The sequence below is a fragment of the Penicillium angulare genome (assembly GCF_028827245.1).
Source record: "Penicillium angulare strain IBT 27051 chromosome Unknown utg000004l_segment0_segment0, whole genome shotgun sequence".
NCBI lineage: Eukaryota > Fungi > Ascomycota > Eurotiomycetes > Eurotiales > Aspergillaceae > Penicillium > Penicillium angulare.
In genome coordinates this window covers 7,818,032-7,831,765 of record NW_026623163.1, presented here as the reverse complement: position 1 = coordinate 7,831,765, position 13,734 = coordinate 7,818,032, and the positions used below count along the sequence as shown (strand labels likewise).

The following is a 13,734-nucleotide window of genomic DNA, read 5'->3' as shown; positions in this document are numbered from 1 at the left end:
TGGGTCTTCCCAGGGGAATAAGGCCTCATGAGTTGGGGAATTCCCAAACAAAGTTTTTTTTCGTTCGGATGGGTGGCGCCAACTGTTGAAGGATTGAGGGGTTTATTGGTTGAACCAGACCCAGCACACGCGAGTGGAGATGTGGGAATATTGAAAGTCTCATGGAGCCCGGAAGGGGAAGGGGGAGAGGGGATGGTCAACGCACAGATCCGAGAGTGTATGACATTGTGCAGAGTAAGACATTTAGAGCTTCAGAGCACTCAAATCTCTAAAACCCCAGTATCGATGGTAAAGTAAGAAAAGCGGTAAACAGGAACCAACGGTTTTTCCTCCAAATGCGGGAACCAATGACGCCAGGGCTTTAGCCATGATCAACCCAGCTTCACCTTCAATTTTCTCTTCCCCCGCTTATTTTCAACTGGGGATTTTCCTCTAATTTTACCCTTTCCTTCTTCATCCGTGTGGGGGCCTAATATTGCTTACGATCTTCTCTCTCTTTTTTCCTTAAACGATTCCTTTACCCTTATTCTCTTCCTATCCCTGTTATCCTCTTGGCCACATATATCCCTTTACCCCGGATTCGGCATGAAATGCAGTCTTTAACAGATCCCGATGCTCGACCTCCTTCTCTCAACACCACCAGCTCGAAGACAATGCATTAATCTGTGGATCTTCCGATTTGACTTATTCTCAAGCTTTGCGACTGCGCTGGCCTGACAAGGCCCGCATACGCGTGCAAGATGACCGGTCGCCAACCCACTACACTCGGCGTCTCTATCACCTTCTTCGTGATCGCGAGTGTTTTCGTGGCCCTACGATTTATCTCACGTATCTTCGTGGTGAGGAGGGTCGCGTTACACGATTATTTGATACTGCTAGCATGGGTGAGTGGCCCCGGGGCGCCCACATATGCTCATCGGAAAGCTGCAGCGCCCATGGACCCGGGTTGGATGCGCAAGGACGTCCTGTCATCCACCGGTCATGTGGCTTTCTGCTCTTGCCCTTTCCATCGCAAGTGTCTAGACTAACCTCAAATGTCCAGCTCATCGACTTTGGTTTCTCGTTCGCATTATTCTACGCGACCCGCAACGGACTCGGTTTACACTCACGCGACATCCTTCCCGAGAATGAGGCCGCCCTCAACAAGGCCAATTATGTCTTCACCGTTCTCTACGTGAGTTTCGCATGAGTTAATATTCGCGACGCGCTGTTGTACAATATACTGATCCGATTTTCTATTTTCTGGTTAGAATCCGGCGCTCATGGCTGTCAAGACATCAATCCTTGTTTTTTATTTGACCTTGACACGCAATCAAAAGGTGTACCGATGGGCAAACTACGTCACTCTCGGAGTCGTCAATGCGGCTGGCTTTGCGTTGACCATGATCAATGTGTTTCAATGTCGACCAATATCTGCCGCATTACTCACCAGCCTTCCATCCTATGCGCATTGTACCGACATCGTCACGCTATACCTGTCTTCATCCCCCGTCAACATTATTACCGATTTGGCGATCCTTTTCCTCCCAATGCCGATCCTCACACAAATGCGCCTACCAAAGAAGCAGAAAATCATTTTGGTCATTACATTCAGTTTTGGTTTTTTCGTGGCAATCGTTGATGTTATTCGAATTGCGTTTCTTCAAGAAGCCGCTATCTCTCGCAAACTAGCTGTAAAGTCCATTCACATCCAGAATGTTGGGGCTGAAGACTTCAGCTGTACGATTACCCATTTATTACAATCAAATATTATCCCCGCTGTGGTATCAAGCTAATTCTATCTAGGGTATGCATCGCTTTCATTCATGTGGTCTGTGGTCGAAGTCAATGTATCCATTATCTGTGCCTGTGTCCCCAGTCTCAAGCCTCTTGTCACTCGCCTCTTGCCAAAGTTGATCAAAGATTCCGACGACCCATCGGACCCTACAACAATTCGTTACGCGAACGGAGATGCCACTATCCCTCTACCTGCTCCGATTGCCATGCCAGACTCCGGGATGCCTTCTCCAAACTCAAGTCCACATGATAGCAATGGAAGCAAAGCCTCCCCAGGGAGGAGGGAGAGTAATTCCACCCACCGCCGAAACTCCAATGTACCGATCACTTTGATGGACATGCTGGGTCATCCTGAAACAGGTCCGAATGATACAGAATCCCACACCCAGACCGGCTCGTCTTATCCAAACATTACCTTTTTTGACTTTGTCAACATGAAGAATCCCCACAGCATGCTCAAGCTAAACAATAAAGAATCGATCACACCCATTGCGCTCACCACGCTTCTTTTCTTCCTGTGGGGTTTCGCATATGGCTTGCTCGATATTTTGAATACTCAATTCCAGACCATCGTCAATCTGGACTCTTGGCATTCTCTTGGATTGCACGGCGCATATTTTGGTGGATATGTTGTTGGACCGTTACTTGTTGGTCGTCCGGTCTTGAAGATATGGGGATTCAAATCTACGTTTATCACCGGGTTGTGCATCTATGCCTGCGGAAGCCTAATATTTTGGCCCTCTGCGGTTCTTACTTCCACGGCCGCGTTTACGGTCTCCAATTTTATCGTCGGTTTCGGTCTCGCCGTCCTGGAGACTGCTGCGAATCCGTTCATCGCATTGTGTGGTCCACTGGAAAACTCCGAGATTCGCTTGAATATCTCACAAGGTGTGCAAGCTGTTGGAAGCGTTCTGTCCCCTCTTCTAGCAAAGAAGGTGCTCTTCAAGGACGTCCAAGACGTTGCATCTTTGGTGGACGTTCAGTGGACATATCTTGGTATTGCTTTGTTCGATGTGCTTCTCGCAGTAGCTTTTTATTACATGCCCATCCCAGAGGCCTCCGACGACGACCTGGAAGAGTTGGCAAACCGCCGTCTCGAGGATAATATGACCAAGGTCATGGGTATTCCAGTTGTCTGGCTAACTCTTGGCTTGGGAATTTGGTCTCAATTCTTCTATGTGGCAGGCCAAGAAGTCGTTGCGACCAGCCTCGGACGCTATGTCAGTGCTGTCAATACCAATTCATCACTCGACGCTTTCGATATCCTTACCATTGCTCACACTGTGTTTGCAGTGGGTCGTTTTCTTGCTGCCTTTGCTCAGTGGTTCTTGAAGCCGCGCTGGATCCTCATGGTTTCCTACATTGGCATGATTGTCTTTTCAGTCCTTTGCATGAATACTACCGGATCTACCGCCATCGTCTTCTTGAATATGATCTACCTATTTGAGAGTGGCGCTTTCAGCATTATCTTTGCTATTTCTCTCCGTGGTACCGCGCGGCATACCAAGACAGCTGCCACTTTGCTCACGGTCGGCATTAGCGGTGGCGTCTATTTCCCATTCGCAGAGTATGCCGCATACAAAGCACACAGCATGCCATACTCATTCTGCGTCATCGTCGCTCTCTTTGCCGCTGGTTCCATTTTCCCGTTGTATCTCAATATGGTACCCGCAGTAAAGAAGCAAGTCGATCCAGTACCGAACGAATACCTACGCCGTCATCGCCGCCGCAGTCGCGCACCAATCGAAATGCGACGCGAGAAGGAGAATCGCTCTGTTGGAGGTGTCTTGTCACGCCGACGGAGTGTAGTCACCAACCCGGATGATCTACCTGATTTCCAAATTCCAGGGGAAACATGCCATCCACCCATGCCTCATAATATCACCACTTCCAAGTCCAGCTCAAGCTCTCACGTCAATTCTCAATACTCCCACGATTCCTCAAAACACCGACATTCCCCAATCCCTGAGTGATGAATCTCTTTTCAATCTTGCTATGATCTATTGACATGACTCACGAACACTTCTTTTCTCTAATGCACACAACACTTTATCAATACCCCTTTGCTATTTTATGCCCGCATTCTTGGACGATTGGCCGATTTGCTTGGACACATATCTAGTACCTTGTCTTCGATTTCTAAATGAGGCTACGATGATATACCTGTACATTTAAAGAGATCTTTTGAGATTTGATTTAGCATTTGAGCGACGGCGCCTGGGCACATAAAGAGATCAAAATTAGCTTCTTGGCTACTAATACTAATACTCTTGAATCCACATATCTTCAAACATAAAAGAACCAAACAATCTTCGATTCCCAATAATTGTAATCAACGCTCAACCTCTTCACAAACGTTGAGCCGTAGCTATGCTTCCTTTAGAAACCACATCCCGCATCACCACCAGTATTGGGTGTCTCTCCACAGCACCAGTAGTGGTTATCATCAACCTCAATATTTAAGCACTGGTCTGGTGTGATCCAGAAAGTAGCAGATATCCATTCACCATTGTCGCAGTGAAAACTTTGCCCTCCATCACTGTGATTGATCTCTTCAACGCAGTCACCAATGAGCTCCTGTCCGTAGTAATCACCTCGTCCATCACCAGCGTCAAATTGCGCAATATGTGCAGGGATGTTTCCGGCGTACTGCCCGCTAGAGAACGGAATGCCCTGGGAGGTACAGCTGATAAAACCACCACCTAGAACACCATTGCTGAAGGATAGAAGGGCAGTGAGAGTTTCCAATAGTCCGAAGTGAGAGATTGTCATTTTGGTGGTTGTTGAGGTGGTGGTGGATAGTGTTGAGAGAACGATCCTATATACTTGGCAATCAATAAGTTACTCTCATACTGGCTTTTAGGAGACATCTAACCTGTATTCTTCACGAAGGTAGAAGTTGGTATGGATCCAGTTGTCTTGATATCTCGATGTCTTGAGCTTTAGCTGTAATGGATGAAGATATTGATCCTAGAGGGAAACGCGATGCTTTATATGCTGAAGCCATTCGGATATAAGTTTATATTTTAAGTTTTTCACTTCGTAATTGACCCTTATTATATGATAGAAAATGTTCTCAGAATACACTTTGATACTCCTGAATGCCGATCTCAGAGCCATTAGCTGGCGAAGAAAGATTACGGCCGTAGCGGGGCGGTTGTTCCTGGAAAGGGGTCTTTTGCGGCTGAACTAGAGTTCAGGATTAGAGTAGAGGTGAAAACATTGAATGTGGGGTTATTTTTGTCAGGTAGAAGCCAAATTCCACATAGTCTTTAGTGATGAAGAAAGGTACGGCCGTAGCTGGATCAGGATAACGGTCGAGAAAAGGGTCTCGGAGCTTTATAGCGTAATTCCCGGATGCTGTTTACAGCTTCCAGCAGGGACTTTTAGGGTGGTGCATAGATACAAAATTCTTCTCTATAAGGTTATTCTTACCACTGACCAACTTGTCGGAGTTCTGAGTAGGGCTACGACGATAAACTTTTGAGATTTAATTAAGCATCTAGGTACATAAGTGGAGGTGTCTAAGCAAACCTTGAAATGGAAAGTAAAAAGTAGCAGCTTTACTAGTACCTAAGTACCAACCAGTGGTTTGTCTGGCTATAAGTGAATTTTTTAGAAGTCAGGCCCCGAGCTCTCTGGCTGATGGTCTTCATATTCTTCTCTGTACTCCGTATAATATTCTAAAACTAGCCCCTTTCTCATGCAGGAATGACGTGGCATAACCCGGGTAATAAAACACTCTTGGACTCAACAGAAGAACGCGTTGTGGCTGAGGTCAACCCCGCATCTTTATAAGGCTTGAGCTGCGCTCCCACCTAAGTAATGATGGTTCATTTTAAGACAATTTCTTGTAGCACAAGCCATAATTACCACAAAGCTATCTATATCGGTCTTGGAATTCTATTTCGTATACCATGGACCGTACACAGCCCAAGATACCCCATTCCAAAGACCTGCGCATCAACAGAACCAGGCACCCAGCGAAGGCATCCGCTTTAAAAAATGCAGAAACAGCGGCCCTGGGTAAATCACCTTTTGGTGTCAGCTCTGGAAGGAGACAGACCAGTTTCACCTTGAAGTCATGGGCTCGATCACTCTTAGCTCTCATGGTAAATATGATGCCCCATACTCACCAGGGCACATTGCTCTTTCCGATCCAAGCATGATCTTCTAACAGTAATTGCGATTCACTATAGAAACTACGTGAAGCTATCATAAACGAAGATATATCTGCTGTCACGAAAAGTCTGAACTCGGGGATTAACCCTAATATCCAAATTGGGAAGACTTTGAACCCGCTCGTTGCGGCTGTCGAGGTTGACAATTTGGAATTGATCCAACTTCTGCTCAACGCAGGCGCAGATGTGAACCTGCCTCTAGAGCACGGTCACTTTGGTAGTGTTCTCGTTGCGGCTTGCTACCATGGCAATCACAAGTCCGTTGAACTCTTGTTAGAGGCAGGCGCGACTGTCGACATGCAAGTTCTGCACGGGGACTACGGCACCGCTCTTGTTGCGGCCTGCTGTTCTGAAACAACAAAATCAGCAGAGATCCTGCTAGATGCTGGAGCTAATCCTAATTTCCAGGTAAAAAATGGTACTTTTGGGAGTGCACTCGCGGCAGCTTGTTGTTATTTGACTGCCACGACTCTCGTTCCTCTTCTACTAGAAGCTGGAGCAGATCCTAACCTTCCACTTCTTTACGGGAACTATGGCAATGCTATATCATCTGCAATCAGAAATAAAAGCAGAAGTGCCGCCAAATCCCTTTTAACATATAATGCCTTTCTTGAGCGTTTTTCGGATAATCTATTGAGTCAAATACCTGGTTGGGGCGAGGAGTATTCGACTGGGCTATCTTCTGGGACCAGCGAACTAATTATTTTTGGCACAGAATCCTGGGGTGCTGACATGCATTCTGTTGATTTTCAAGAAGGGAAAGAAGAATTGTGGCTCTCAAGTACCGTGGCTTTGATTTGGCAAGATGATACCATAAAGCTCACAACATTGTGGGACTGGTTGAATCGTTTCGTATCCCCGTCGCTTGGATTGCGTTTGCTGAATGGGATCAGAAGGGCCTTAAAATATGAACGTGATCAGTTCTATAGTGAGCTCATCCTTATTTCTTGATTCCTAGAGAAGCAATGCTAACGAACTTAAACAACAAGTCAATGGAGACTTCTACCTTCAATTTATTGGCTCTCGTCTTATAATGCAGACCACTGGGATAAATAGAGGGCTTTTTGATGCATTGGAGTGGATATGCCTAACAGTCAGACAAGCATTGCCGGACTCAATAAGTATTTCAAAAATTACCGACAGGCGTACAGTTCATCCGCGAACAGTATATGATCTGGCCGAGCTCAAACCCTTTCCTCAGCACGCGGATGACCACAATTGTTGGCAAAAACTTTTTGACTCAGCAGTCGTTGCAGAGAATCACGGCCAACAGCCATGCCGAGGATTGGAAGTGGATTTCAATACCTTAGTTCAACTAGCAGCGGTCGAATATCCAGTCAGCGTTGGTTACGGCCTAGTTCTTATGGGTTACTCAACTGCCTTAGTTCCTATTCAAGAAACGAATGATGGCATGATATTATGGCACTTGGAGGTATCTGATGATGATTTCCAACTGCAAGTTGCTGATCTTGTGGTCATGCACCAGAACGATTGGCTTAAAACCCAGGACCTTGAATATCTTCAGTCAAAAACGGCCCTCTTGGGGTGGTGCACCAAAGCAAGGGTCCTTCTTGGTACAGACCACATCGATCCCCATGTGAATTGGTCTGGAGCACAAAACAAGCCTACGTCATGGCATTGGAAAGGTGCCAATCTCCAACTAGTAGCTCAGTCTGCCTCCCCCTTACAGATAGGGTGTCAGGCAGGTATGTCGTTTGATCGAACTATCAACACTGTTCGGTATAATCCATCTCGGAACTACCTGAAGTGTTTACAGAGCAGTGCAGCTGAGCAAATTGTTCTCTACGATGTTAGCGCAAAGAGAGCGTGGCTTGTATCATTACTTGCGGTACTACATCATATGCTCCTTGTGTATTGTGACTCCATCAATGAGGAATTCCGAGCAAACCTTCCTCCTAGAGCCACGGAGCCTCTGAATGGAGTCTCTGCCTCACTTGATGTTTTGAGTAACGCGGGTGGTCTCATCATACAGGGCACAAAAGAAGACTCTCTAACGGTTCGAGAACTCATTATGGGTTTCTCGGTGAACCTATCCAGGGCGTCTCTTCACAAACCTAAAGGAGCTCAGATCTACGGATATGAGTTCATGGATATTGTGATGGACTCTCCTCAATCCGAGCTCAAGAAACAAAAGCTTGAAAGAAATGGTCTGTCTTGGTCCTCTTTTCTGAACGAAGTTAAATGCCTATTCTGCTCAAATCTCGGTGAAGTAATTGTCGGTGCTCGAGCGCTTGTGCTATCTTCCCCTTGTAACAGTATTCCCGGCGGTTATGATTTCCTTGCAGCCTCTATGCATAGTATAGAAGGACTGTCAGCAAAGTCCGGTGGGGCACACGAAGGCAAAACCCGTCGAATATCGGCCAATCGCTTTTGGAATTTGACTGGGGATCCGTTTGAAAGGTGTAAGCACGTCAAAGGTCATGAGTCCTGTTGGCAGCAACCTGGATGTCTACAGGAGATAGATGGCCGGCGAAATCACCCCTCAAGTAGTAGAGAACGCCCTTTGACGGAATATATCAATGGCGCCTTGGTCTTCGGGGAGCCGGTGAAATCTAGAAAACGAGAGACGTCTCTACTATTTTCTGGGATGTATCAATCGCAAACAGTTACGAACGATGATATACCTACAGGGGAAGTTCAAGTTGGTATGGAGCATAATCCAACACTGGATCATGCGTTCCCAAGGATGGAGATGGATTTTTGATTCTTGACGCCTGTTGAGCCACAATTCCCCTTATCCGGAAATGTCTCAAGGATTCCGAGTACTCTTCATATTGTAAAACCCAAGAAAGACAAAGCGTTCTTCAGATCTATTCAGCTTATGAATTAACAAATTTATGTACATACATACGTTCAAGGAAATACCAACTTTGGAACCTGAGAAATCGGTCCACTTTCATCTGAACCCGTTTACCCGAACCACACAATTGAAATTCGCAGCGTCGCAGATTGAAATACCAAATCGATCCCAGGACAACTCCCCGTGCACGTCATCCAGGCGCAGGTCAGCTGAGCCCTAAAACGGTTGAAAGCCATCCTAGCTGAAATAATCCACTTAGGGCTCTGTTCATTTTCCGAGCCAAACTCTGCATGCGGATGATCCCTCGAACAGGCGTTAGATGGAGTCGACGGAACGTCGAACCAAGATTTCAACCACGGGGCTACTCTTCATAAGGGGCAATGTCTCCCGTGATCCACTTGAGAATGAAATGGTGCCCATATCCAGTCTTGCATGTGGGAGACTGATGGATATCCCATTTTCGAATATGAGTCCTCCGTACTCCATATTAAAATACTGTAAACGTCTTGTAGAAAAAAAAGGAGCTCCATCTTCTCTGAAGTTTGATTATACTAGTACGCAGTGGGAATAGCAAATCCTCGCACTCGTAATCGGCCATGCAATTTGACCTGCAAATAATGATCTACATAGATCAGGTGATATGCAAGGAGGTTCCAATTTATGCACCCAAGGTTAACACAGCATGCTTGAACTCTAGTCTTGGAACTTGATGATGACCTTGTTTCAGATGCTGACAGGCCAAACAATAAATAACGAGATGCACAAATGATTCTGTTCGGAAATATTCACCGTAACCTACGCCCCCACATTACCCAGACAAGAACTGCAGCACAAGCCAGGGGTACAAATGTAAAAAAAAAAAAAAAACCAAATGCAATTCCACCACACCAGGGGGGGGACCCTGGAACCAAAAATCGGCATTGAGCCTCGCGACGATCTGTAAATCGCGACAAGTTCATCAAAGGAGGCATAGTTGATGCTCGTAACTAAAAAGGATGATCTCGGAGATTTTCTTATAAGCATCCAATGATATTGGAGGTCCCCGTCTCCACGGGTGCTTTAGCGCAAGCTAGGCTTTTGTTTCAGCAACGCCACAACTTTCACAGCGGCACGGACTCCAGAATTTCAGCAGCGTGAAACCTTGTGTCTGCTCGAAAACTCCAGAACACTCTAATTGGCCTCGGGGCTCTTCCGGGGCAATTGGTTGCGACTAGTATAGGAATCTAGTATGTTAGCTCTTTCTATTTAACTTGATTTTGACATGATTGCTCTTTTAAGCCGGATTTCTCGTGGATTTCTTTGTGGATTGGCTTGTCTATTTTAGGCCTGTCTTCCGGTTGGGCAGAATTGAATTTAATAGTTATTTTTTCTATTTCTTTTTGCTTTCCAGGGGAAATACAGGGTTATGTGCGATTACGCGGTTCCAGAGATTCGTCAAGTTTGGTACAATCTCGATTCGTGAACCAGATACTGCTTCAATTGCTACCCAAACTCATGAAATGGCATAATTGCCAAAGCTCTATACATAATATTATAATGTTTCAGAAATATACCGAGTTATGGAGTACATATAGGGGGTTCAGTCCAACCCGTCCAAGGGTTAAACCTTTGTGGCCGGGCCTAGGATTGGATCTGGGGTGTCCACAGCGGGAAAAGGACAAACTAGTGGGGTTATAACGAGAGAGAAAAAAAATTATTGTGGTTCACCGATATCCATTCCCCTCTTTAATGTGTAAGGCATCTTTCCGCCAGTCAAATCCACAGTTATCGGCATTGATTTGCACGCAAGGTCACTCTATTGCCTCCACTCCGGCGCCGACTTAATTCAACTCCCGGCCGAAATGACGTTAAACCCCCACGGATTTGGTGCTTCTCCATCGGCGTGAACTCGAGGGACAAGAATCAGAATCTCGTATATCTTTTTCCTGGACCCGACTCCCTGGATCCGAAGGGGTGAAATCAATTTACACCGTAATTTTGATTTTCAATTGATTTTTTTTTTCCTGCTCGACCCCCCTTTACATGCCCAATTGCTGTGATCGGCTTTGGGCCACGGACATGTGAAGATAACCTTGGACTGTAGCTCAAAGGTAGAATCCCATCGTAAATAGGGTATAAATTTTTGTATGGATTGGGAATATGATAAATGAGAAAACTGAGACATCGGTGTGTATCCATCAAGTCTAATTTTGCAATATGACAAGCCCCAGATTAGTTCCCTGTAAATGCACTGAACGCTGGGAAAGATGGGTATCGGCGTGCCGATAATTTCTATCCCAACATGAGTCTTCTTCGTAGTGACCCGTGGACGCCGTATAAACGAGAGGCTTCAGAGGGTCGAGAAAAGATAAAGAAATAAAGACACACGATCGCTAGACAAGACCGAAACGGCTCAATGGGCTCGATGAACGCCTCGTCGCTGACCCTGTAGATTCGATACCTCGAACAGGAGGAAAGAAGATATTAAAATAGGAAAAAAGTGAGGAAAGGTCATAGAGGCGCAAGGATAGGTGGTGGTATTATCAGCCTCGTGAACTTCGAGGCCGTGAGTTTTGAGACGATGAGTCCTGAAGAATATCTGGCGCGCGTGGTCCAACCATCCAGTCTTCCATCGCAAGCCATTCGCTCCAGCTGCGTTCGGCGGCTTCAATCTCGGCGTCCAATGGTCCTTGTAGTGGGCGAAGGAATGGGATCGTTTCTAATGGTGACATGTCGTAGTCTTTCTTCACTGAAGCCCAACCTCCACTCTTCGCAGCGAACAGGTAGTTGCGGCGTTCTTGCTCGTGTAATGGTCCAACCCCATTGCCCCAATCATCTCCAAAAAATCCATGGAGTACTCCCGGGAAGTCCATCCCTGTCGCAACCAGTCGGCGGATGTAAGGAATTAATGAGATGGAGGGAGGTCCGGCTGGGTTCTGGCCGGCTTGTGCTGCTGATGGATCGGATGTAGGGTTCGAGTTCAAGACAGGGTTGAGTTGGCGCTGAAAGGGTAGTCGGATATTAAGGAAGGCAGATAAAGCCTGGACAGGCACGCTATGCTGGGCATGATCCAAAAAGTATCGTTGACAACTCTGATAACGTGGGTACCATTCGAAGATGTCGAAATTATCTTCTGTTCTCCCGGGAGAGGCGCCGGCCAAACCGATCATGGTGGCCGGATCAAAATGTGTGTGCGAGTTCATGCGGGACGGTGAAGAATGAGAAGGTCGTTTGGGTGGCTCTACTGGAGGTTTGCTATTGAAGTTATGCTTTTAGCTAGCGTTCTTTTGTTCATGTCACTGGGGATTGATTTATGACTGCGCCTCCTCGGAATTGGGTCCCAGTGGGGTCGATCTCGGCTCCCAAAAGTCGGCTGTTTCAGCAAACAGCCCCCAATCCAAGGTGCGGGATCAAAGGATTGACAAGTGATATGATAGGTAGATAGCCATGGAATGGATAAAGGGCAATGATACTTGTTTGTAAACAAATCCCTCCCTCGACGAGCAAGTAATGACACTCTGCGCCGGGGGGAAGGAGAAGCAGGGGAAGGCGGGGGAGCAGAGCGGAACAAGTCTTTGAAGACCCCGAGTCCTCGACCAGATTGGGGTTTGTTCATGGACATCGGTCAAGTAAGGACCATCAAGGAAGACAGCTAGAGACAGCTCATGACAGAAGCTTCACTAGAATAGGGATTGTATAGGAGGGGGTAAGGTAATGGAGACTGAAGTGACATCAGGCTTATGAGGTAAAAGAACAACAGACATACACCATGAGAAGAAACCAAAAAGAAAACCCCAAAAACGATAGGAAGGTGGAAAGGAGGAACAGGAGATATGGATTAGGTCCAAAGAAAACCAAGTTATTCTGGAAGGTTCATAGAAAACCGGACGAGTGGGAGAGAGAAGAAAATCGTGCGGAGAGTGGATTCGATGTATACGGAGTATTTTTGGTTTTGAATCGGATCCATCAGAACGGGTCTATCCGGCTAAGCCAATCATTGGAACGAAGTTCCATTCTCAGATCTTACTCAGGTACTGCCCACGGGTCGAGGGTGGATACTGGGATCGATCTAGACAAGGGCACATTACAAGGGAACTAACTGGTTGGGATTATTCATATTATTTCCGGATAATTGGGGTCATTGGGGCTTATTTAGATTCTGGAGGCGTTATCGCAACAGAAAATTATATGCAGAAGAGTGGTCTGAATCCCTTCTGATTCCCTCGACGGTTCTCAAGAATCCTCCAATCCCCCAGCCATCCGGTACGATTAAAAGTGGGAGTTTCTTCCCGGTACCGGTTCCAGGATCCAAGGTTCGATTTTTCCTCCCCTTGTAATCCCCTTGAGACTCTCGGTACCTGAATATTCCAGATAGGTAAAGGCTGTATCCTTGCGCCGGGTAACTCTGCATATATTAGAGAGATCTCATACCCCAGTTACCAAACCTTATTGGCCAACAAAATCAAGACGGTGTCGATTCTAATAACTATCTTACCCACAAGTTTCTCCTTTTTTTGCTCCGTTTGGCTGCCCGAATGTTGACACCGTCAGGCACCTCTAATATCTTGTTTATTGTTTTGCTAGACCGAAAAAAAAGATTTAAATAAATAATAATTCATAAAAATTCATTCAAAATTCAAAATTCAGCGGTCAAATTATCATATGTGCAAATCCGAGTTCAAAGCGATACCCGAGAAAGGGGGCAACTGTCTTCAAATGGGTCCTACCTGTTCGGTGAGCAATGATGTGCCATCCAGATCCTGAGCTAGGATGCCGCTGCAAGGTGCCTAGTCATGATTGGAATTAAGCGTCCACGAGGACACTTGCCTGTGCACTGCCATTGTACGTAATGTTGCCTGCATAAGAGGAGACTGGTCAGATGGCGGTCTCCCCACTCCATATATTGATCACCATGTGCTCTGATCTGCACATCAATCTCATCATATGCTCTTGTAGCTGGCGAAACAACACCCGGTT

The 13,734-nt window shown here is 46.3% G+C and overlaps 5 protein-coding genes across 5 annotated transcripts; 3 read left to right on the top strand and 2 right to left on the bottom strand.

Annotated features, from left to right (window-relative positions):
* Window positions 1–740: 740 nt before the first annotated feature.
* On the top strand, window positions 741–3,749 carry N7478_006832 (putative MFS monosaccharide transporter; the record flags this gene model as incomplete). The annotated part of the gene is made up of 4 exons (XM_056923046.1): window positions 741–983; window positions 1,043–1,174; window positions 1,251–1,719; window positions 1,786–3,749. The coding sequence occupies 4 exons, from the start codon at window positions 741–743 to the stop codon at window positions 3,747–3,749; spliced, it is 2,808 nt and encodes a 935-aa protein (XP_056781083.1).
* A 406-nt stretch (window positions 3,750–4,155) lies between these two features.
* On the bottom strand, window positions 4,156–4,548 carry N7478_006831 (uncharacterized protein; the record flags this gene model as incomplete). The annotated part of the gene is made up of 1 exon (XM_056923045.1): window positions 4,156–4,548. The coding sequence occupies one exon, from the start codon at window positions 4,546–4,548 to the stop codon at window positions 4,156–4,158; it is 393 nt and encodes a 130-aa protein (XP_056781082.1).
* A 1,145-nt stretch (window positions 4,549–5,693) lies between these two features.
* On the top strand, window positions 5,694–6,908 carry N7478_006830 (ankyrin repeat domain-containing protein; the record flags this gene model as incomplete). The annotated part of the gene is made up of 2 exons (XM_056923044.1): window positions 5,694–5,888; window positions 5,976–6,908. 2 exons carry the CDS (start codon window positions 5,694–5,696, stop codon window positions 6,906–6,908), a joined length of 1,128 nt encoding a protein of 375 aa, XP_056781081.1.
* Window positions 6,909–7,040: 132 nt separating this feature from the next.
* Window positions 7,041–8,682, top strand: N7478_006829 (uncharacterized protein; the record flags this gene model as incomplete). Its single annotated transcript, XM_056923043.1, has 2 exons — window positions 7,041–7,078; window positions 7,101–8,682. 2 exons carry the CDS (start codon window positions 7,041–7,043, stop codon window positions 8,680–8,682), a joined length of 1,620 nt encoding a protein of 539 aa, XP_056781080.1.
* Window positions 8,683–11,300: 2,618 nt separating this feature from the next.
* On the bottom strand, window positions 11,301–11,960 carry N7478_006828 (uncharacterized protein; the record flags this gene model as incomplete). The annotated part of the gene is made up of 1 exon (XM_056923042.1): window positions 11,301–11,960. One exon carries the CDS (start codon window positions 11,958–11,960, stop codon window positions 11,301–11,303), a length of 660 nt encoding a protein of 219 aa, XP_056781079.1.
* Between the last annotated feature and the right edge of the window lie 1,774 nt (window positions 11,961–13,734).